The 24,863-nt window shown below is 39.0% G+C and overlaps 2 protein-coding genes across 2 annotated transcripts in view; both read right to left on the reverse strand.

Moving 5' to 3' along the window:
* The window catches only part of UBE3D (ubiquitin protein ligase E3D), a 139,946-nt gene that overhangs the window by 9,013 nt on the left and 106,070 nt on the right, over window positions 1-24,863 (reverse strand). The window lies entirely within an intron of this gene.
* LAP3 (leucine aminopeptidase 3) lies at window positions 23,139-24,450 on the reverse strand. The gene is given in 9 exon segments (XM_019652467.1): window positions 23,139-23,422; window positions 23,425-23,517; window positions 23,520-23,741; window positions 23,744-23,924; window positions 23,926-24,044; window positions 24,047-24,256; window positions 24,259-24,350; window positions 24,352-24,396; window positions 24,398-24,450. Coding segments are annotated over 9 exon segments (1,299 nt in total).

The following is a 24,863-nucleotide window of genomic DNA, read 5'->3' on the forward strand; positions in this document are numbered from 1 at the left end:
TTACAGACAAAATTAGAAAACACAGAAAAGCACAACAAATAAAACTTTTGTAACTCCATTACTCAGTGATAATAACTATTAACATTTTGGATATATCTTTATAGACTTTTATTTTCTATGTACCATATTTGCCGGCGTATAAGACGACTGGGCGTATAAGACGACCCCCTAATATTTCCACTCAAAATACAGAGTTTGTTATATACTCGCCGTATAAGACTACCCCCTCTTCCGCACACCTTCCACACACCAAATAAAAGGTAAAACAATATCAGATTTGATTTCAACATTTTAATTTATATTCAAATGCTTATGACATGCAGGAAAACTGTCACAAGGCTGTATGTAATCAAACATATACATAAAACAGTGCAAGTTTATTACCTGTAAACATACCGGTAATTCACTAAAGAAAACACACTCTATAGACTGGTACTGTAGATTTTGCGAGTGTGGTAAAATCGCATAACAGCAAAATCGCATAACAGCCGAGCATACACCCAGCAGCGCTGCTGATGCCTGAACGGTATGTGGAATGAAGTGGGCGGGCATCGGGAGGCCACTATGGCACGGGGCAAGCACTATGGGCAGTCTATCTGAAGTGTACCTGGCGTATAAGACGACCCCCCACTTGGAGGCATATTTTTCAGGGCCAAAAAATCGTCTTATACGCCGGCAAATACGGTATAACTAAAATTTCTATGTAACTGAAAATTCTATAATACATAGCTTCTTGTAAACCTAACAATATATTGTGGTAATCTTTCCATGACAATGCATATTCTTCTACATTTTTATTGGCTGCATTATAGTCCACTGTAGCTCTGTATCACTTAAAGGAGAAAAAAAAAGTATAAATGTATAACTTCTTCAACCAGAAAAAAATTTTGAGGCTTTTTAGGGGGAGAGTGTGGTTCTGACTGTTGGGCCCAAAGCACACTTTCATGTAACGTAGCCTAGTGGTTTTCAGGGACATTTCATGCCATTTCACTGGCATCACTGGGGAATTTGTTAGGCAGGTTCTTGTGCCTTGCTGTAGACCTGATCAATCAGAAACTTGAGGGGTGGAGGCAGCAACCGGTGTCTTAAGAGGTCCTCTAGGTGATTCTACTGCACACTAGAGTTTGGGAGCCACTGGTCTAGTCCAACCATTTTATATAGCTGAGCAAACTTAGAGAAGGTAACTAACTTATTTACGGTGACATAGCTAATGAAAAGAGAGACTCAAACACAGGCCTTCTAACTCCTAACTCAGTGATTTCATTTCTACACCAGTACAAACTAAGTCCACTGGCCCAGAAAGACACAAAATATGTCCAAACCTATTTCCTGATATTAATAAAGGAGGTTGGCCCCAACATCTACTAAAGGAGGGCTGGGTCCTGTTTGTTAGTGATCTAGAGACCCAAGGGGCCACGTATCTCAAGCTGACCTACTGTGTAGAGTTAGTCTGTAATGGGTTAAGTGAATAAGTTTGTGTGTGTGTGGGAGGGTGTGGAGACAGCTTCTTATATGCCCTGATGTGGTTTTCTTTGTAAACGTAGTTATCCCATATGTCTCTTTAGCAAAATTATTTGATTAATTCTGGTAAAGAAAATTGTCACAAATCTGACTTCAAGTTGTAATAGATAAGTATGATATTGGGGGTGGGACGGCAGTGGATGGGGGGGAAGAGGGTTGTTACTTTGTGAGGGGTGAAAAGGATAGCTATTGCATTGTTCTGTACACCTGAACCTAATAATAATAAAAAAATAAATTAATTAAAATAAATAAATAAATAAGGCTACCTTGATGGCGCCAAAAACTGGCATACAAACTAAAGTTCCGATACATTGCTTGGTGTGATATAAATGGTATAGACATTCTAGGAATAATTTGGCAGTTTCTTTTAAAACTAAACATGGAATTCATATGACCCAGCCATTGTCGTCTTGACATTTATCCCAGAAAAATGAAAAATTTACGTTCACATAAATACCTGTACACAAATGTTCATGGTAGCATTATTTTATTGGCCAAACACTGGAATCAGCCCAGATGAATGGCTAAACTGTGGTACATCCACACCATGGAACACTACTCAGTAATTACCAAGCAGCAAATTGTTGATACATGCAACAACTAGGAAGAATCTCCAGGGAATTAGGGTGAATTTAAAAAGCCAAACTCAAAAGGCTACATACGTAGCAATTTTTTTTTTTTAAGCTGAGCCATCCTGCCACCTGTTGGCAGCTCAGCGGCTGCGCTCGGGCTGGGACTCAAACCGCTGTTGCTCAGAGCTCAAACTCTTGAGTGAGCTCTTAACCAACTGAGCCACTCAGCCGGCCCTATGTAACATTTTTGAAATGACAATATTTCACAACTGGAGAACTAGGTGGTGGTTGCTAGGGGTTAAGGATGGTAGGGAGGAGAGAGAGGGCGTGATTATAAAGGAACAACTGGAAGTATCTTTGTACTAATGAAACTGCTCAGTGTCTTGACTGTGGTGATAGAAACACAAACATATACAGGTGATACAGCTGTATCACTCATACACTCACACACACATACACAAATGAGTACAAGTAAAACTGGGAAATCTGAGTAAGGTGGGAGGGACTATACCATGTCAATACCCTGGCTGTGATAATGTACTATATTTCTGCAAAACGTTACCACTGGGGAAAACTGGGCAAAGTGTACAAGGGATCTTTTGTATTATTTCTCACAACTACAAGTGAATCTATAATTATTTCCATAAAAATTTCAACTAAAAATGATGCTGTAATACTTGCAAATGATCTTGTCTAGTTTACTTCGTTCCAGTTACCTCTAGATGTAGCTCTGAGATGCATTCAGTGTATCACTGAGATCCCGTTTTCCTCAGTGGGATGGCCCTGAGTAAGCCAGGAAGTTAACTTTGGAATAAGTCCTGAAGCAGATGACTATGGTGAGACAGAACACCATTTATATTTAATATGGGTTGGGCTGACAGCCTAGCATTAAATGCTTAGGTTACACACAACAGCACCTTAAATCTTAGGTTGAGTATGAAGTACTTATTCTAGACTAATAGTCCACTAAGCATAGTTTTTTTTTGTTTTTGTTTTTGGTTTTTTTTTTGCTTTTTTATTGCCCTGGGTTAAATCATAAGAAAAAACTCTGGCATTTTTTAAAACCCAAAATGCCATAGCAAATTTTCCAGACACATAGTAGGCACAAAGTAAGAGTGCCTACTTTCAGACTGAATACATTAGACTAAAACTCTAATTTTAATCTTAAAAGTAATATTAGCTTATAAAAGATTTGGGGAAACAGGAAAAAGAGAAAAAAGAAATATATGCTATAATACTCTAACATAATTATTACTTGGGTCTATTGTGATATAGATTTACGATGCATTTTTTTATATTGATTATCATACGTACATATTTTTACATAATAAATATTTTACATGCTCCTCAATAAGTCTTCATTTTTATTTTAAAAGCTGTAAAATAGTCCATCATAACTTAATCTAGTACAAGCTGTTTCCAGGTTTAAGATCATAAGTAGTAATAAAATAACTATTGTCATGTTTATAGATTTTTTTTTCATATTTTAGAATATTCCCTTAGGCTAGAGTCCCAAAAATGGAATTAACAGATTTAAAGATATGAATATGATTATAACTTGATGCATTTTTTTTCAAAGAGCTGTATCAATGGGCAATGGCACCAGCATTAGGTCTTTTAAAAAAAATTAGTACTAATGAAAAATGACATCTCAATGCTTTTTGAATTTATTTACTTGCTATGAGTTCAAACATTCTCCCAAACGTTTGTGTAATAATTGTTTTTCTTGCAAATTGTTTAATTGTAAATTCACCTCCTTTTCTTTACCGCCCAATAGGCGGTTTAATTTTTAAAAATATTTTGTATAGGCTCTTTAGTAAATATTAGTATGTTTTTTAAGCGGTGAAGGAATTAAGTGCTAGGCATAGTCTCATCTCACTAAATTCTTACAAAATCCACTTGAATTAAAAATCTCACTTAATTGACCTCAAATTGTAAATGAGGAACCGAGTACAGAGAAGTCAAGGAACTATTGCTCCTTGCTATAAACTCCTAAAACAAGGCTGGGTTTGCAGTCAGGTCTTTGTTTCTTAGCCTAGTGTTCATTCAATCATAAAAGCTCCCTTCCATCTAATTATGGTGAGAGATAATTGCTAGAGTAACTTCATTTGAAGAAAGAATCCACACTATTCCAGTTTGAAGCCAGATTTAGTAGCAGTTGGAATGATACAGGCACTCTATTTTTAAGGAAGTCGATTACCTCTTTTGGATTAGATGGAAGAAGGAGAGAGAAGAGACAGAGGGGCAAATTAAAGCCCTTCCTGTAAAGAGAAAATAATTCTTTGAAGAGAAAGTTTCTGTCAAGTGAGGAGAACCAACAGGATAGATGGGACTGGCCTGATATCTCAGAAGGGAATTTTTGTCCATAAATTTAGAAAGCTGGATGAATTATACTCGCATAGTTTAGTCAGTTCAGCAAAAAAGATTATGACTTGGAATAATCAAATAACAGTTAAGGACTGGTGAGAAAGCGATCAAATTGTAATCAGATGGTTATTTTCCTCAGCCATTACTACTTAAGCATTACTTTGAAAAATGTAATATTTAAGAATATTCAAATCTTCAAAGGAAAACATGCTAATATATCTATTTTTAAATAAACACCATTTATTTCATAAGCCTGTTATTTGGAGTTGCAGGAAATAAGCAGTGATCATAAAACTGGAATTAATCTACTTATTTTAAAAGAATGGCTTATGAGGACTTAAAATGACAAAGTGAAAAAAAAAAACCCAAAAAACGCTCTTACTGAAAGTGGAAACACACCAAAGAGGGCGATGTTATGTGATGTTTTACCACAAGTCTCAGCTCTTTCACTTTAAGACACACACAAAACACAGAGGGGCTCTTTTATACAGAACTGCTCATAAGTTCTCTCTAAGTCAAGAACAGCTTAGGGTTTGGGACTAGAAAAGGGCATGCAGCGATCAAGGGCTCTCCGTATTTAAGGTGTGAAGTTTACACCCACCATCGAAGCTCCATGAGAAGCCAGAAGAAATAAGGTGTATATTAGGAAGGTACAGAAAGGTGAACTCTAATTGCTATGGAAAGACTTGGGAAGTTGGAGACAGAGTATATGGAACACATACTCTAGAGAGAAGTCAAAACGGATTAGTGAGAGAAGATAACACGGTTACACAGCAACAGGCCCTGGGAGAGCAGAGATCAAGGCTCTGGGCTAAGGGAAAGCTGAGATGCAACCCCCTCCCCTCATGCCTACAAGCTGGATGACCACTCAGGGCTCCAGCTCCCGCCAGTTCTGCTGACCAGTGGCCGTGGGGATTCCTGATAAAGGACATACACGGCCCAGCAGGCCCCGGGACAACTGAGGCCCTCAATTAATGGAACCGCTTATTGTTACTATAACTATACCTAAATGTTTTACGTATTTTAAATGTTGCTACAGATGCCTCTTTTTATTGTCAGCTGGTCATGAATGAATTCTTGTTTAATTATTTTTGAAAAGAAAAAGCACGAATGGCTTACATGTATAAAATATCCAAAGCTTAAATAAGGTTTTCTTTTGCTTCTTTCTAGTTAATGTTCTGATATACGTTGGATATATTTATATTTATGAAGGGCCTAATCATTACAAAATATTGCCAAATAGTTTCATGTATTAAAGACCCAAGGTTTTAGACATTAATCCCAGATTCAGAGCTGAATTTCTAAGGAGTGGATGATGTCAATATGCCAGTTTGAACCCTTGGAAGTCCGACCCATTACACACCTTCCGAGTCCCCCTACACAATCCTTTCAGTGGCCTCTGGGCTCAGAGTTCTATTTCAGGTAGCAGGTGGTATTTTACACTGAGCCATCTACATTCTTACATTTGCAAATGCTATAGATTTTTAGTTTCTGTTATCATATGGAAAAAAGAATATTTCTAAATAGAGAATTTTTTTTTAAGTAGGTAAAGACATTTCTGTATGAGTAAAAGAGAAACACTTTCAGAAAAAGGCTCACTAAAAAATTCTCTTGGGCATGGAATTATAAAGGTGACTGACTCACTGCCTTGTGTGGGACAGGTCCCTGCTGCTAATTTGTCTGTCAAAGCTGTGGGAGGAGGAGGCAGGGCGTATTGCTGTGTAGAGCCTGTGGGAAATGGAAGGCTATCTCAAATAAAAGTAGTTTGTTTACTTGTCTAGCTATTAGGACTGCTTCTGACCTCACTAAAGGAAAATACCGCTATAACCGCACAGCATGTTTGGGAAAGGGAAGAAAACAAAATCAGAAAGGCATGTGTCATAGCAGTTTTGATACTTTAGACCACATTTATTCAGATGGCAAAAGGTTTCTCAGTCCCTGAGGACCAGCTGCAGATTCCTGTAAAACTTGAACCTGTTATTGGGGTGTAGGGAGGTGAAGACGTAATCAACCATAAAAGGAGTTAGTACGGTACAAAAGAAGTGACAAAAAGCACCTGACAAGGTGCTCATCTGTTGTCATCAGGGAAATGCAAACAAAAATCATAGTGAGCTATTTACCAGAATAGCTAAAATAAAAAAGATTGCGGGGCCGGCCGAGTGGCGCGTTGGTTAAGAGATGGCTAGGGACACCAGCTCTGAGCAGCAGGGCCCTGGTTCAGATCCCACATGAGGGCTAGTGACACTGTGCCCTCTACAGCTAAGATGGTGAACAACAGCTCGACTTGGAGCTGGGCTGCCATAAGTCGCTGGCGACAGCGTATGCTGCAGCCCTTGCTGCAGTGGGCTGCTGTAAGCTACCGTGAGTGGCTGGCAGCCAGTGTGAGTGGCCTGCAGCCAGCATGAGCTGCCAAGAGCCGCCATGAGAGGCCATCCAGAGGCCGGCGACTGATCTGCCTCATTTGGGAAGAGCGCAATGATAATACCAACATGGGCCAGTGAAGCAACGTCCTCCAAAACTAGACTGAAGGACAAAAAAGGATAGCAACTTGTCTGTTCCCCTTCCCCCGATTCCCCAGCACTGTTCTTCTCCCCCAATTTCAAAATAAAATCTTTAAAAAAAAAAGATTGATAACACCAAGTGGTGACGTTGTTGCTGGTGATACGGAACAACAACAATGCTCACACACAGTTGTGTACATGGGAGTGTAAAATGGCATACCACTTTGTAGAAGTGTTTTGCAGTTTATTAAAAGTTAAACATATACATCTACCCTACAACCCAGCAATTCCTCCTAGATATTTGCTGACAGAAATGAAAACATGTCCACAGAAAGACTTTACCAGAATATTTACAGCAGCCTTACTTTGAATAGCTCTAAATCAGAAGTATCCATGAACAGTTGAATATATTAACAAATTGTGGTATATTCATAAAACGGTACACTATTCTGCAATAAAAAAAGAATGAACCACTGTTAAATGCAATGACATGGATAAGTAGCAAACACATTATGTTAAGTGAGAGAAACCAAACAAAAAAAGAGTACACACTGTATGATTTAATTTATACAAAGCCCAAATATGGGCAAAATGAATCTATGATGATAGAAATTAGAGACAGTGGTTTTGGGGATTAATGAAAAGGTCTGAAAGGAACTTTGGAGGAATGGAAATGATCTATAGCTTCTTTTTGGGTGGTAGTTACATGGATGCCTATCAGTGGTTCTCAACCAAGAGTGATTTTGCTTCCCAGGGGACACTGGCAATGTCAGGAGACACTTTTGATTGTCATGACTAGGAGGATGCTGCTGGCATCCAATGGGTAAAGGCCAGGGATGAACAGGACAAGTCCCTACAACAAGGAATTACTTAGTCCAAAATGTCAAAAGTGTTAAGGCTGAGAAACCTGGTGTATATACAATTGTCAAAACTCATCAAAATGAACAATTAAGTTCTACACATTTTATTGAATGTTAACTACTACCAAAAGAAAGAAAGAAAAAGAATTCAACAACCCCCCTCTATTTCCCAAAATATAGTTGAAGGAAAAGATTGAAAAAAACAAACAAAAAAAAGCATTTCATATTTCACTTATATGAGTTCAACTGCTCAATAAATGCATTTCATATCCACGTCATGCTCAAGTAATGTTTCCTGAAATAAAAAATATTAGGGGACCTTCCGGTTTTGGGTCTCACATGTTAGGAACTTGGAAGTTGCCACTCCATCCTAACAAGTAAGAAGCTGAACAGACTGAAAAATCAACTCTTCTTGAATCCACACGAGAGAGGAAGACACAGGGCAAATCAAGTGGGGGGACAGGAGAATAGAGGGAGCCCTGGCTCACTGGAGCCGAGACCTGGGAGCAGAATCCCTGCAGGAACTCGTGCCGGGCTGGAAACCCTAACCTGTAGATGAGGAATTGCTGGAGCCTCAGTGCGGACAAATCTAAGAGTTAAAAACTGCAGGGGGGTCCAGTCATAATGGATCCCACAGTTGACGTCCAGGGGCGCTACCAGGTTCTTACAGTAGATATGGGAGAAATCTCCTTTGTGTTCGGCAGGGAGACAGGAAAAGGAATCATTTTGAAATGCGAGTACTCTGTTCCTCCTATCAAGACCTGCCATTGGGGGAAACTAGTTAATCAAAGCCTAACCTGTTGGGGTCTTATCAGAGCCTAACTGACCTGGGGGAAGGAAATGGCCAATTCCAGTTATCCCTAGCCTTCCATGTGGGAGAAGGGAAATACCCAACTTTAGCACACTGTCGCCATCCTGTTCCCCTTAAAGGGGGAGGAAAAATAAAACAAAAACTTTTTTTAAACGAAACCTTGACTTATAAACTGTTAAAAAAAATGGGTGGGGTGAGTCATCTCAACAAGTGTCCTTTCAAGCAAGTTTTTCCTGTCTGCCCTTCTCCCACTTATATAACTCACACCTGGACAACTGTACTTAAAAATTCCTGAAGGAATTAAATTTTGACCTCAGGGAAAGGCTTAAACAGTTCAGTGCACAGACAGTCCTGGGGGTGATAAAGCATTGTGGGAGTGGAGCAGGGAGTGGAACAGGGCCTGACGCGGGCTGAAGGTGAGTCAGCCCAGGTGGCCCAGGGAGCCTCCCCACTCGCTCAACCATCCCGGGAATGCCACCCTCTTTCTGGGCCCAGCGCGCTGTGCCCAACTCACACACAGAGTCTGAGGCAGCCATAGGACGCAGCAGGTGGGAACTGGGCGAGGGAGGCCTTCAAAGGGGCTTCCCTTAGTTCCACAGATCACAGCAACAATCTGGCAAGGGACTTCTATGGTTCTCTCTGAATTTCAGAGGAAATTTCTGGTACAAAGCAAAAAGCTGTTCCTAAGTGGAGAGAAAAATGGATTCTAAAACATAATGCCATGAACTAGTTTACGGTGCAGGTACTATTAAACTCTGATATTGGCAGAAAACAAATAGCTCCTGACTTTGCTTACTAATGTTGAATTTCATAAACATTTTTTCCTTGGGGGAATCTGAACTGTATAGTTTAGCCTTGCTGCCACTGATTTTCAGGCCTTCTCTCATGCTGACAGTGATACCCGGAATACATTCTCTGCTAAGCCTGGAGGCAGCCCTGAGTTAGCTTTTCCCATTACCTACACACTCAAGCCATTCGAGAGAGATTATTCAGAAATGCCTCTGGAGGAGGTCTGCAGAACTTTCATATTTTAGGCTTCTCCCCAGCCAACAACTTCTTCCTTAACCTTTTCACTGCATTCATTGATTTCAAGTTTGTTCTCCAAAACGTGTCAAAAATCCATAGAAAATAATTACAGTATTTATATTTTTAAGTAAATACAGTGAAGGTGCTCCATTTTATTAAAATAAATGATTAAAGTATAACAATTTCCTATTGATATTCATTCTTGAAAAACACAAAAATATAGGAAAATGTACATCTGCTTTCCTAAACTTTCTGGGGTAAAGTCGAACGCCGCAGTCAGCGGCATGGCAATATCTCGACTATGGACGAACGTTGCAGCAAAAATGTTAAGTTTAAATTAACTGACTTTTAAGACAAGCCTCACATCTGCACTCTTTCCCTTTATGTGGGAGTAGCTACTTCAATTTTGGGTGGGGAAAACTACTGTAGAACGCACACGCTATAAAAATTACTCATGATAACTTCGCCACTCACTCACTCTCAGAAGCCTAAAGTTCTATACTTGTCTCTAACCTTCACATTGATTCTCTAGGATGTGAGGTCTATGAGCAATGAAGCCCATTAGCTAAATTCTTTTGGAAACCTGACAGCCTCACACTGTGCAGTTGTTCCTGTGGGCACATCTGCTACACAGTAGGGAAATGAAATTGGATGCAATCCTTTCCCCACCTCCCAACTTGGCTGTTTAAAATGACACTGAGTTTCAGAAGTGGTGGGCGGCTGACAAGGAGGGCACCTTACACTTTGGTCACTGTCTTCAACATATGCAAATACTTCCACTTTATCAAACATTGGAAGTGATGACTCCAGAGAGCTATTTCTTAGAGTAGGACTCAAGAGACAATGCACCCGTGAATTTTAATTCCTAAACCCATACATGAGACACAGCTCCCTGGTATGTCCCCATAGCCCTTGCTCATGTACACAGACACTGAGGCGGGGGAACCACATGTCTCCTCTTGTTGACACATGTGTGTCAGTTTTCCCAATAAAAACCATTCTTACCCACCCATTCCTACCTTCCAGAAAACTAAACATGCATGTGGAATGGTAATGTCTTATCTAAATCCCTGTGCATCCCTCCATAAGGTCTTGTACAAGGGAGGTTTTCAATAAATACTTGTTGGTTGGAATGAGTAAATGATTGAAGTAATGTATTATGCAACTAGAATCTAGGTTTAGTACTTTCCTTTGGGTGTCAAAATGTTTTATAGAGTGGAGCTAAAAAGAGATTGGGAACGTTGATATTTTCAACCCCAGTCTAACATTTCCATGTTACTTGGCAAGGCACCCTGACCAGAAAATGACTCTGCTTAGAACACTTTGCTTAGAGCTTTGCACAGCATTGCTTCACAGGCCTCAAAGTTGAGACCCAGGACCAGAGACCCTCACTGCTCTTCCTAGCTCTGTGAAGAGAGAAGTACCATAGAATGGGGTCCTGAGAATCCTGGGGTGATTTTCTTGCAAAGTTATTTGTTGGGGTAACATTGTAAAACTCCGAGAAGTAGAATCAGGTGAATTCCAATTGCGTGTTGAAAACACAAAGCTGAAAGATGAACGCAATCACCAAGTGGCTTAAAATGTAGGAATTAGGCAGGTGGTGACATCGGCAATGTGAAGGTTGTTCCAAATGTTATTCTGAACACTGAGGCATAGTTTGGATCTTAACAATGACGATGGCTCACCAATTTTTCAAGTGTTTGCTTTCCACGCATATTTTGTGTCATCCTAGGCTGTTTAACTCAAAAGACCTAATCCCACAAGATCACCTATAATTAGAGTGATGATGAATTCTTAGAAGACAAATATAGACACCACAGAGGTGATGCATCAGCAGTCTGAAAATAATTAATGCTTATCCTCACAAGGCCATCTACACCAAGACACTCGGGAGCAGTTCACTATAGCCGTAATGTCATAGAAGGATGGCAAAATCATTTTTCTTATCTGCAGAAGTAGGTCACAGGAAGAACATTCGGCAAAAAAAAAAAACCCAGAGTGGCCATGAAAGGGTTTTCTGACAAAAATGTTTTCATTTTTCACCTCAATACCAGGCTTGATCATTGATTCATTCTGCACTCTAATCATCTTCCTACACAGTAATAGGACCAGAATGAGGCTTCGGGATACAATGTTTGGAGACACAGCAAAAAGCCCCACTTACCAGAAATACTGCTCAAAATTGAATAACAAGAGCTGGAGCATTTGAGGCATCACTGGCTCTTATTGTTGCTGGTTTATTCCCAATGACAGAGGATGAAAGCCATCATCATAAATTAGCACACTCATCAGGATCTGAGCTGGGCAATGTGTAGGCATAGAGGCTAAAGGTTATATATAGCATTTCCCACAGCAACCTTTTAAATTCAGCATATGGCCTGCATGTGGGATGGCATGCTATTTCTGTCGAGACTTCTATTGAACAGTCAGACCTTGCAAAAACAATCTGAGTTATGTGCATTTCACTAGGACTGCTGCCTTCTAAATATTGTATGCTTTTCCCAGTGAGGATGCAGAGGGGAGAAAAAGGAGGTGTACAGGAGTGGGAAGGGGGACCATGATATTCACATTGATAATTTTGTAATCTCAGGAAACGTCATCAGAGGGGCTGACATACCCCTGCGCTACAGCTTTGTCCTGTCATCGGTCAGAAAGGCTCAACACGCTTCCTACAGCAGCAGCTTTCTCCAATTACTGCTGCTGTCGCCTTACAATCAGATACTTGAGTTCACTGATTGACACTGGACTCTCTTCCTGTGGAACAGATAAAACGTCTCCAGGAAGCCAGACTTCTCTGCTAACTACGTGCTCTTATTGACCTACATTTTTCAAGAAATTTGCTCTGAAATTCTGGTAAGGACTAGAACCCATTCTTTAGCTCCAACTCAGTTACTGATTTGATGCAGTCCTTCTTCATCAAATGTACTAAAAAGTTTTCTTTCATTTTTTAAAAAAAATTTCTTTCTTCTTGCTAAGAGCAATCCTATTTTACTTTTCACAGAATATGATTTTTTTGTGTTCACTTTATCATTTTTACTCCTCTTAGTGTCATTAATGACCTCCGAGCTTAGTCAGCTATTCTATGCTTTTTCCTTCCACATTCATCCTTATTTTTTTTCTCTCCCTAATTTAGCACTGAAGGACAATTGTACAATGAGTAAATTGTAAAGTTATGTCACAGTTCCCCTAGGGACAATCTTCTTCCTTGAGCTATTAAATTGGATTTTTTTTTTAAACATCAAGGCTTTGTCACAAAGCAGGTGCAATCATTACAATGTAAAATTAGTACTTTTTCCAAAGAAAGTGGTGTAATACTTGTAACTGCACAAAGGGATTTAGAAAGTGTAAAAAAACCCTATCAAGAATTTTAAAGAGTTATTTGCAAAGTTATATGATATTTTGTTCCTGCAAGGTAGACAATAAAGCCATACTGGTGTTGAAAGCTATAGTTTTGCTTTCTGGATTCACTATTGCAAAAATCAGTTCATTTAAACTTTGGAGAATGACCTGTTTTCCATTCATCCATGTAGTCATCCATGTGACACTCACTGGATTCCTCCAATGTGCCAGGCAGAGTGATACATTAAAAATAAAATAAAAAGACATACAAACCCCAATCTTTTCATCCTGAGAAACATGTCATTGTTTATCCTCTATTCTAGGTGTGCCACTCACTTCAAAAACTATCTCATAAGTTGTATTTACTCGCAGAGAGTGAGGAGGAACAGTAACAGTAACCCACCTGCAGGCAGATTCACTGAGGCAGATGTCATTTTACAACACTCTGTCAAATCCATGACTGCTTCACTAGTTACTAACTGGCAGCCCAGTGGGGGAAGAAAGGCTCTGGAATTTAATAACCTGGGCTTGGAGTCTTGCTCTGTGGTTTGCTGCCCATGTGGCTTTGACTTAGTCTCTCTGGGCCTCAGTTTCTTCCTGTGAATACAGAAATAGCTGCACCAGTCCCGAAGGGTGGTTATACTGGTTAAATGAAACAAAACCTACAAAGTTTCTATAATTGCATCTGTTGTAATGCTGATATCATGACTAGGGTTTACAGCCTAAAAGAAATAATTGCCCCAAATCAAGGAATTCTTTTTTTCTGAGAAGGGGAATGATAGGGTTAATTTCAAAAAGGCTGAGGAGACCTAGATTGAAAATTAGTGTATTTCTTGTACTAGCGCTGCCCCTCTTGAATTGTGCTACTTCCTTCACCTAAGTACCCCCCTTTGTCATTACCTCCAAAAATGCCCCTCTATTATATTAGCATCCTATTCACTGACCTATCACCATTATCTTTTCCTCTATCTAGCCCAGACTTATTTAGACATAGCTTAACTCAGGGAAGTAGTTAACCACTTTAAGTAAGTCAAAGAAAGGAAAGAGGGTAAACCAATTTTCTTTTTGCTTGGTGATGATATAATAGAAACGTGAGGAAGAGGATAAGGACAAAGGGGTAACTGGGCCCCTCCACTGAAAAAAAAAAAAAAAGAAAAGCCTTAATGACTAATGATCCAAACTTAACAACAGAAATTGATGCTGAGTTGTAGAAAAGACTACTGATTTCCTATGTTCACCTCAATTTGGTTCATAGAATTACAGAAGGCTAGAGCTAAGAAGAGATTTCACAAATAATTCAGTCAAATCCCATCTTTTTAAAGACAGAGAAACTGAGGCCCAAAGAAGTCTTAAATGACTTGCTGAATCAGGCATCTCAGCTAATTGTTGCAGACCTAGAACTCAAATCTATGTTTCTTACAGTTTTGTTCCAAAAAGAATTTAAAATGGCTAGGGTGTAGTATATTTAGGTCATTGATGTTATCGAATTTTGTTTTTGTTTGTTTGCTCTTGTTTTTGTTTAGTATGCAAAAGATGCAGACTTTTAAAAGGGGTTGGAATCTGGAGTATTTACTTTATGCATTTGGTGGTGCTTTATGTATTTGGTGGAGCTGTCCATGAATGCCCTGAGATTTCATGCAAAGTTTTAAGTGGATATACATTTTTCTAGAAATAGGGTCCAAAGCTTTAGCAGACTCTCAAAGGTGGCGAGAAAATAAGGACCAGGAATTGAAAGTGGCTAGAAAAAAAGAACCTGAGTCTGTCCTTTCTCATTGTGAGAGGATAATGGAAATTAATTTTTCTGTTTCCCTGGTTTCTCAGAGGATGATCTTCGTCCCCAAAGCTGAAGTGTTGCTATCGATGGATCAGAAATCCCTAGTGGATTGTCCACCTTTTTCTTTCTTTTATAACCTGAGAATTGTTCTGGCCTCCATTTTTCTCAGACAAGGGGGCACAGATTTGGAAACAAAAAGTTATATGTTTCATAGAATGTTTGATAACTTAGGATGTGGAAAAACGAGAATGAGCAAAAGGCAATAAAGCTTAGAAAGCAATATGTTTGGTCACTTTCACCCAAAATTAGAACTTCATGCCCCTGAGACACAAGCCTAAATAATGTTGTTTGTGTTGCATTAACCTTAAGCTATAATATGGCAAAAGTAGATTACAGGGGATCAAAAAAAAAAACAGTTATAACATTAGCAGCAGCCAGCAGGAATATTTTGGCAAGCAATCACTCTTATAGATTCAGTTATAAACATCCAGATCACAGTTTGAGCCTGTGTGAGTTTGTACGCAATTCAAATATAAATATATGACTGCAAAAATAAGTACCATACTGAAAAATGACCACCCTACAAGACATTTTTATATTTGAGTTTGATATTTCTCTTCCTTTGCTTTTACCCGCTTACTTATGCAAGATGGCAGAGCCCTGGGGTTGGAGGGGTGGTGAGCAATCAGCTCGTTGAATTCTACCTCTCCCATTCTCCACAAGTGCAACCATTTCTACTTGTCAGTATGGTCTCCGAAGAACTAAAAATTTTAAAGATATTCTCTCATTGAATAACTGGGCCTACATCCAGCAATGTTCTGGGTGTTGGGAATTACACTATAAAAGTGCAAGATGATGTTCCTGTTTTCAAGCAACGTATCTCACTGGAAACCGCAGACATACATTTGAGCAGCTGTCAGTCATACTAAGTGATGGCAGTCAACACAAGGAGCAATGAAAATGAGATGTTATTCTTACTCGTACTGTCTCTTTGGTGTCCTTCACAGCACCTAACATAAAGTATATAACGCAGCTTGTTGAACCAGAGTGGTACAGATAACAGAGTACTGGGCTGAGAGATAAGAGGCTACATCTCTAATTTTAATAGAAGTATGAGGTGTGATCAAACAACATGGTGAATGATTAAACAGATAAAAAAACCCACATTTATTACAGTACAAGACACATTGTCATTAATCCCCCTCAAAATACTCCTCCTCGCTTCAAACACACTTATTTCATCGTTCTTATCACTTTCTGAAGCAGTTCTGGAAGTCCTCTTTTGTGAGTGTCTTTAGTTGTGCTGTTGTGGCTGCCTCGATGTCCTGAATCATTTCAAAATGTTTACCTTTCATGGTCATTTTGACTTTGGGGAAGAGCCGGAAGTCGGAAAGTGCCAGATCCAGTGAATAAGGTAGATGAGGACACACCATAATGTTTTTATTTGACAGAAATTGCCCTATCAGAAGCGATGTGTGACACAGAGCATTGTCATGATGGAGGATGATTTATGGCACACTTTAAAACACACCTTCTGTCAACCGTAACTCACACCTGACTGACTGCACCGAACAAGCTGAAACTTGTCACACACTGTTACTAAGGTTCGACACACTGCTTCCTGTATTGAAGATCCCTGTTTTTCCATTGGATGGCATCGGCAGCAGTGAATGCTTTTGATCACAACGGAAGGGCTCCGTGTCCCACATCACTTCTGATACATCAATTTCTGTCAAATAAAAACATTACAGTGTGTCCTCATCCACCTTATTCACTGGATCTGGCACCGTTTGACTTCCTGCTCTTCCCAAAGTCAAAATGACCAGGAAAGGCAAACTTTTTAAATCAATTCAGGACATCGAGGCAGCCACGACAGCGCATCTGAAGACACTCATGAAAGAGGACTTCCAGACTGTTTCAGAAAGTGGCAAAATGATGGGATAAGTGTGTTCAAAGCTAGGGGGAATACTTTGAGGGGGATTAATGTGTCTTTTACTGTAATAATTTTTATTTTAATTTAAACATTCACTGTATTTTTTTTATCACAACTCATAGATATTCAGAATTAGAAATAGAAGGAGTTGTCACAGGGATAAAAATAACAGCCATTTATTTAATATTTATTATATTCCAAGTGCACCTCATATAGTCATTGAGTTTATCATTACAATACCCATAAGGTAAGTAATACTGATAATATACAGATGGATAAAAAGAGGCTCAGAGACGTGTTTTTCCTGAGGTCCCACAGCCAGCATGTGGAGGGGTTGAACTTTCACACCTCACCTGTCTGATTTTTTAAGACCGTGCTCTTATCCTGACTCCTGAGTCATGTCATTTCTGAGATTCTGTAAACCTGTGTTAGCATCCCTATTTATAGTTACTTATCGGAATATGAAATATAGCAAAGCTACTAAGTATTCAGACATTTCTGCAGAAATTTTACTGACATTTAAGTATGTACTAATTTTCTACTTCTCACATTAATATATCTTAAATACTATTACTATAGCATCTAAAAAACAACAACACGGAATACCATAGCACATATGAGGTCTGACAATTAAGTTGGCGAACTCATCCTAGGAAAAGTACTACATACCTCATTGCTGAATGTCATTATGATCACCTTCGAAGTACTCCCCTTGGTAAGTTATACACCAATGCCAGCACCTAGTCCACCCTACAAAGCAATTTTGGAACTCTTTTTTCTGGAATAGCTATCAGAGCTGTCGTCGTATTACCCTTGATGTTCTGAATGTCATCAAAATGTCTTCCTTTCAATATTTTCTTTATCTTCGGGTAAAGAAAGAAGTCATTGGGGGGCCAGGCCAGATCAGGTGAGTAGGGAGGGTGCTCCAATGCAGTTATTTGTTTACTGGCTAAAAACTCCCTCACAGACAGTGTCATGTGAGCTGGTGCATTGTCGTGATGCAAGAGCCATGAATTATTGACAAAAAGTTCAGGTCGTCTAACTTTTTCACGCAGTCTTTTCAGCACTTCCAAATAGTAACTGTTTGTCCAGTTGGTACAAATTCATAAGGAATAATCCCTCTGACATCAAAAAAGGTTAGCAACATCGTTGCAACAAGTTCAGGAACTTAATGGTCACACCTCATATATTGTATTTAGTTTCCACAGGTTTATATCGAAGGTTGGCACATTCAGAATATACTAATAAGTGGTAAATTATTTAGCTATTTTATTTAGCTCTGATGAATAGAACATTGAGTTGAATTTGAGTATGGGGATGGATAAAATTGGTGCTGGTCACTGAAAGAAGATACAAATCTGATGAAAATTAGCAGTATTGTTGTCAGAAATTTACTGTTAACACCTGTACCCATTTCAAATATACCTTTTAAATAGGAAAAACAAATACAAGCAGTCTATCTCCAGTACAAAGAAAGGGCACTTATCTAGGTACCATCTGCTACCTGAAGAAAGTCACTTCTTGATGTGACAACTAACTAGGGGGAGTCACTTTAATACCTGTGAATGTTCAGCTGGCCATCCCAAAGCCAAGTTAACTGAGTTTAAAATTTTATATTATAGAAGGAACCTTTCGTTTTGTCTATCCAGTTTCTTGTACTTTCAGCATGCCATACGAAACCACACACTGAAGTTATTGAAAGTCAGTGTCTACTTACTGATCTCGAAACCAACACTGATGACTATAGGAAAGGGATACAATGGGGAAACTTAGACAATGAGGGAGAAAGACTAAGGTTCTGCTTCAAAAATCCTGCTTTACCCTTCTTTTCTAAACAATGTGGAACAAAATGACAGTTCAAAATGAGAACTTTTTTTGGATTCTTATTTCCAGCATTGAAATAGCTAAATTCTTATAAGGAAATCAATTTCTACTTTCTCCTGAGAGATTACAGAAGCTCCACTAGGAAGAAAGAAGGCGGGAAGGAAGGAGAAAGCAGTGAAGGCAAGACTACTGCAAACAGAACTGCAATGATTTCAGGAAGGAAACGAAGTTAACTTCTTAGTTTTGGCAATAGTTTTATATTTCTCTTCAAATCTTTTTTTTTTTTTTTTTTTTAATTTCTGAAGGAACAATGCTCATTTACCCTTTCTACCGGGAAAATAAAAGTAAAGGGTAAACAAAAAAACCTTTACTTCCTGAATCTTACTGTCATATGAACCCTTCATAACTCTGAGCTTTTTATGCTGTTTATAGGCATGACACTGTAAAGGTACAGGTTTTTAAAAGTCATTTTACAGATGAGAAAATGATGGTACCAGGGACTAGGAAACACACCTGAGTTTACTCGGTGAAAAAAAGGCAAGCATTTTCCAGAACAGGTTCCCAGTTTAGCTTAGATAATGAAAGTACCATGGAAACATAGGGTTTGGTGTAACAGGATGATTTCATGAGATGTAAACTAGTGTACTGTCCTCCTTGTTGCTATGGATTCATTCATAAAATAAGTGTAAAATAGTTTTTCCCTCTTTCACTTCCCTCATGCCTAGAAAGAACAGAAAGATCCTAGTGAGCTTGAATCCTGGCCTCCCTTACCCCTCCTTGAGGGTACAGCTTCCAGAGGCAAGGACATCAGTCCGCCTCACAAGAGAAAGTAGATTTCTTGGGGTGCAAGTCAAGGGAGGGGTAGGTTGATGAGTTCCAAAGTGGTGGCGACTCACTGCTCTTTCTTTAGTGCCTAGCCCAGAAGCATCAGGATCTGGGTGGGCAGATGATTATGAGGATGCCAGTGGAGATCCTGGCGGCAGTAGTACGGGTCTCAATTACTAGCCTGGCACAGAGAGAATCAAAACACCAGAGAAACTGCCTACTTTTGGATTTGGGCAAAGAGTAAGTATTTTTCCAGAAATATTTTTTCCTGATTTTCCTGGACTGATGGAGACTAGGTAGTTTAAGAGACTGGTTACTTTAGGAGAAAGAAAATTTGCTTGAGAACGACACACAGACATAGTTTCAATATCTATCTCCAAACAGGAAACAATGTCACACAAAAAAAGTTCACTGTAAACCTCACTGCCTGAGAGAACAGTATTTCAAACATCACCATGTGAAATTACTGTACTAAGGAAGTCACATTTTCCAAGTCCCATCCACGACATTAAAGTTCAACTGGAAAAAAAAAATTCGTGTTTTGAAAATAACACTCTCATCGAGAGAAGTATACATTGACACATAACCAAATACCACACAGTTGGCTGAAGTTGTGGGAGAGAAGCGACATGAAATATGGAACAAAGGGGCTCCACATCTCGCAATTAATCTCTGAAGTCCTTGGTCAGTTTCCCTTCTCATCTAGGCTGACCAACGTGTTTTGGGATTTGATATCCAGAAAAATCCTTGAGAGGTATTCTAGGAGTAATTGTTCTTTGATGAGGCAAAGCAGGAAAGAAGGCGAGGTAAATTGCCTTCAGTATCCCTTTGATATGCTTATCTTTTTACTACGGTGACACCATGTCGATCTGCAACAACACAATTTTGATGGATATTTAGGATATAGTACACGTTTTGCTGCCTTCTAAAAATAGCAATGCACCAAGCCAAAGCAATCTCATCAAGCATAATTTAAACTTTTCCTAATGATCCAAGGTCAACATTACAAATGATCTATTAGCTATGTGATCTTGGGCAAGTCACCTAAACCTCTCTAAGCTTCAGTGGCCTCATCGTTACTCTGCGAATGATGGTATTTATTTCATAGAATAGTGGTGGGGGATTCAATGAGATCATCCCTGTAAAGCACTTTGCATAGAGCCCTTTACAGTATTAAAAGGCCCCAAATGGTAACTACTGCTGCTTTTAACAAATTTACCTGCTCTTGACTGTGATCTAGAAAATTAGGTTGACCTACAAGTGTAACTTCTGAGGAAGTTACCACATAAGATTTAAAACTTTAAAAGATTTCCCTTTTAGGGAAAAAAAAATCTGTCTTTTCTTCCAATATAGTTGACTTGATGTCAGGAGAAGCCTTCTCAGTATAAAAGACTAAAAATGCTAAATAAATATTTGTTAAAATGTTTTACACACATAGCTGAATTGTCAGGAGAGTAAGGGGAGGAAAGGAGGCTGAGGGCTCCTGGTGAGCCCCCGCTGACGCGTTTTTCACTGAGGCCTCTGCCCATCCTTGAAGGTCTAGACTAGAGAGTGAGCTTTAAACTGCGGAGTACAGTGGGGTCAGAGGACAAGCCCAGGACCCTGAAAAATAGGAGGCTGGATCAGGAACCCCTGAGTTCCCTGTCCCTCCTACATGGTGAATGAATTGCCTTCTAGACGCAATAATAATCCGCCTTCAAGAGGCAGACAGTGGGGGAGGCTATACTTGCCCAGCTCAGAGTCTAGTGTGGAGGGGCCGGGAAAGCAACCCTGAGAATTCCCAGTCACAAGCCTACTCTTGAACATATTTGGGATCAGAATTCACCCTATTTATGGGGCCTCACAAACTTTCAATCCAAGCCTCAAAGAACTCCCGTAGATAAAGTTCCGAGGAGAGCATGAGCTCGTCATCACAAATAACCCAATATATGAGCAAGTCAACAGAAACAGTTTATAGAATCAACCTGCAAAACTGTAGGTATTTTAATTATGGGAGAATCTATAAGTATGTTTCAAGAAATAAAAGTAAAGTATTAAAAGTATGCCCACGTGAGGCTTTCAAAACTGACAGTCATATTTAAAAAGAACTACACAGTATTTCTAGAAATGAAAAAATATATAAAAATCGATATCAGAATTTTAACAGACAAGGTAAATATGAGGTTGGATGTCACTGAAGAAGGAGTAGCAGTTAAGATTAAATAATAATGATGGCAGACATAAAGGGTTTCTTGTGAACAACTTTTAGAAAAAAATCTGAAAATGTAGATAAACTGGACAAATCCCTAGAAAAATATAATTATTGAAACTGACTTAAGAGGGAAGATAAAGCCTGAATTATCCAAAGAATTTACCTGTGTTGAATCAGGAGTTAAAAATTCTTGCAACTTAGACAACACCAGGCCCAGACACTTTTACAAATGAGTTTTAAGAAACAGGTAATTTCAATCTTATATAAAGTCTTCCAGAAACAAAAAAAGAAGAAACTCTCCCAGTCATCTTATGGGACTGTCAAAAACTTGACACTAAAAACCTATGAAGACAGTATAAAAAAGGAAAATGACTAGCTTCTATCTCTTCTGAACATAAATGCTGATCGTAAACAAAATATGAGAGAACTTTATATCATGACCAAGTTGAGTTTAACTCAAGAATGTAAGTTAGTTTGAAAATTATTTCAGGTAATTCACCATATTAAGAGAATAAATGCAGAAAAACCATTTGTGCTAAAAAAGCCTAGAGTCAAATGTAAAATAAATAAATTTAAGCTTTCCAAAATTCTTTGTAGGACAATCATACCTTCAATGCATACCTGGTACTTCAAAATAGGTAAAGCAGTGAAAAGAGGCTAATTTTTCTTAAGCAGAAACATGTATATGCAAAAGCAGCATATAAAGAAAAGAAGCCAAGGAAAAAAGAAAAAAAAATTGAAAGTCCACAAACAGCAGACATCAAACACATCTCTCTCATTTCTCTCAAAAATATTTACTGCGTCCCTACTATATGGTGAGGCACTGTACTTGACAACATGCACAGTAATAAAAAAGACCAAACAATAACAACAAAAACCACAACTAAAAAAAGAAAGATACAGCCCTGTGCTTGCAGAGCTTACAATTACTAACTGATAAAGCAAAATACTTTGGTGGAAAAGTAAATTGATATGAACATTCTGAATAGTAATTTGGCAAAATGTATCAAAAGCCTCAAAAATATCCATACCCTTTGACCTAGGAAATGATTAGAGATTTGGCAAAGCTTATGAACAAGAATCTTTACTATGCACAATTTATTTTGTACAAAAGTTGAATTTATTGCTTATGAGAATTTCACAGCAACTTTTAGTTTGTTCACGGTTTCTAGTATCATAAATTCAAAACACTATATTTTGCCTCCATTCCACTGCACACACTGAAAAGTGATTAGGTACTTTGTAAACAATTGTTTACTATTTATAGACTATCTTTAAAAAAATCCTTGCCAAGCAGGACATTAGTTTCATCTTTAGAATCATTGAATCCTTTCCTAAATTGAAAATAATAATAATAAAGGAATACATAATTTTGTTCTGCATTTTAAAAATGCTATTATTTGTTTCCTTTAAAATATTTTCATTCATTATTCAAAAATATTTTGAAGTTCAGCTCTTCAAGTTAAGGCAGAATGTAGGCATTTCGTAGTATTTAAATTAAACAGTATCCTTGTCTTGACTGAACCTAACTAAAAACTGTTAGAGTCCTTGTTGGTCTTCTGGTTGTGCTTTCCTAACATGTGGAATCCCATCTTTATTTGTTCAAATGAGCCCACTTAGAATGAGTCCCACCTTTGTTCAGCTGTGTTGTGGCTGTACATGGCTCTGCAGATTTATACAGTCCAATGTTAACATCAGCAAGTTGACAATCTGCAGCCTGTCTTGTATGTTCCAATAGAGACATCCTCCAGACATGGTCCCCCGTTTCAATGGTGGACTCAAATAGTTTGGTATGCTACCAGGATAAATTGGGCAAAATTCCAGTGATACTTCTCCCCAAAGCTATATCCATGGCATCTGTTAAGGCTGTTCCATTTTGATGAATTTGGGATTGAAGATGCGCGTATAACAGAAGATGTCAGCTAACAAGATTCTTCCCTCAGCGTGGATACTATCAACTTGCATGGTCTCCTATTCTTGGCTGTAATGACATCTCCTGGCTTGCTGGGCTTATGCCCGGGCTTATTTTCACAATGAAGGCCAAATCTGTTTATTATATTACGTGGCAAGTTGAATTTTGCAGCAGTCACCATGGCTGAACATACAGCAGCTCCTCTCATGTCAGCCCTCATGAAGTCATTATTTGCAGGAGCCTTGGTAAGATTACCACCAGGGTCAAAGAAAATTCCCTTTCCATAAATACCAGCGGCACTTCACTTGCACTGAGGCTGCCTCTGTAGTGAATTTTCAAGAGTGGAGGTTCATGACATCCTCTGGCCACGCTTTAAAAAGATCCGATTTTCCATTCCTCTCCCCAAGACTTAGGTGTGATCTGGAACTGAGATTTACTATTAGCACTTCAGAGGTTCTTTTCAACAGTTTTGTGAAAATATGGTAGGCATCACCTCGTTGGCTGGCGTCTCCATCAAGCAAGAGGCCAAGTCCTGCCCAGAAGCAAACGCGACTCCTTTCTGTCAGGCCTGTTGGTCCCCACTTCCCTAAGTATAAGAGTTTTCTGTTTCTGCTTCAGCTCATCATAGTCATATAAACCCAGAAGTGCCCCTTCCACGGCAGCCTGGGCATCTAGCTCCCCATTGGTTCCCCTTCACAGATGAGACTCTTGTCATAAAGCTGCCGTGGCGATGCTGATATTTTCTTTGCCTTCACTCTGCTTTTCCTGGTCATTTATTTCATTTGCCTTTTTGCCTAGGATAACAGGATGCTGGGGCCGTCAGGACGCAGGCCATAACATGTTCATGTTTTGCCTGCATTCAGAGGTGGTTCAGAATGATCCAATTTCTCCTGACTTGCCAAAAATCACTTCATCGAAATTATCTCCTGTCCATAGAAACAGGTGCATCTTCATTTCCTTTGGCATAGACTCCTGAAACAAGGCCCTTTGTCATTGCTGTGGTGGGGAGACTGGAGGCCCAAAGATGCTTTACAGCCCAGGCCCGGAGAGGGACTACACTATAGCACTATTTACCACCTTAACGACAGGACACAGCCTCAGGGTTCATACGACATAGTCATACAAATGAATATTATGCAGCCATTAAATATTATGTTTGCAAAATCACATTAATGGCCAGGGAAATTGTTCACAAAAATAAAAAATAAAACGTTATGGGAGAAAAACAAAATCAGTACCATTCATGACTGAATACCATATAGATACTATAAATCATGTTTTAAAATAATGGAAGTCACTAGCTTAATTGTTAAAAGCACAGACTCTGGAGTGAGATCTGGGTTTGAATCCCACCTCTATCACTGACTAGCTTTGTGAACATGGAGCACTTTTAAAATATTTCTGTGG

Source organism: Hipposideros armiger, unplaced genomic scaffold, assembly GCF_001890085.2.
Source record: "Hipposideros armiger isolate ML-2016 unplaced genomic scaffold, ASM189008v1 scaffold_180, whole genome shotgun sequence".
Lineage (NCBI taxonomy): Eukaryota > Metazoa > Chordata > Mammalia > Chiroptera > Hipposideridae > Hipposideros > Hipposideros armiger.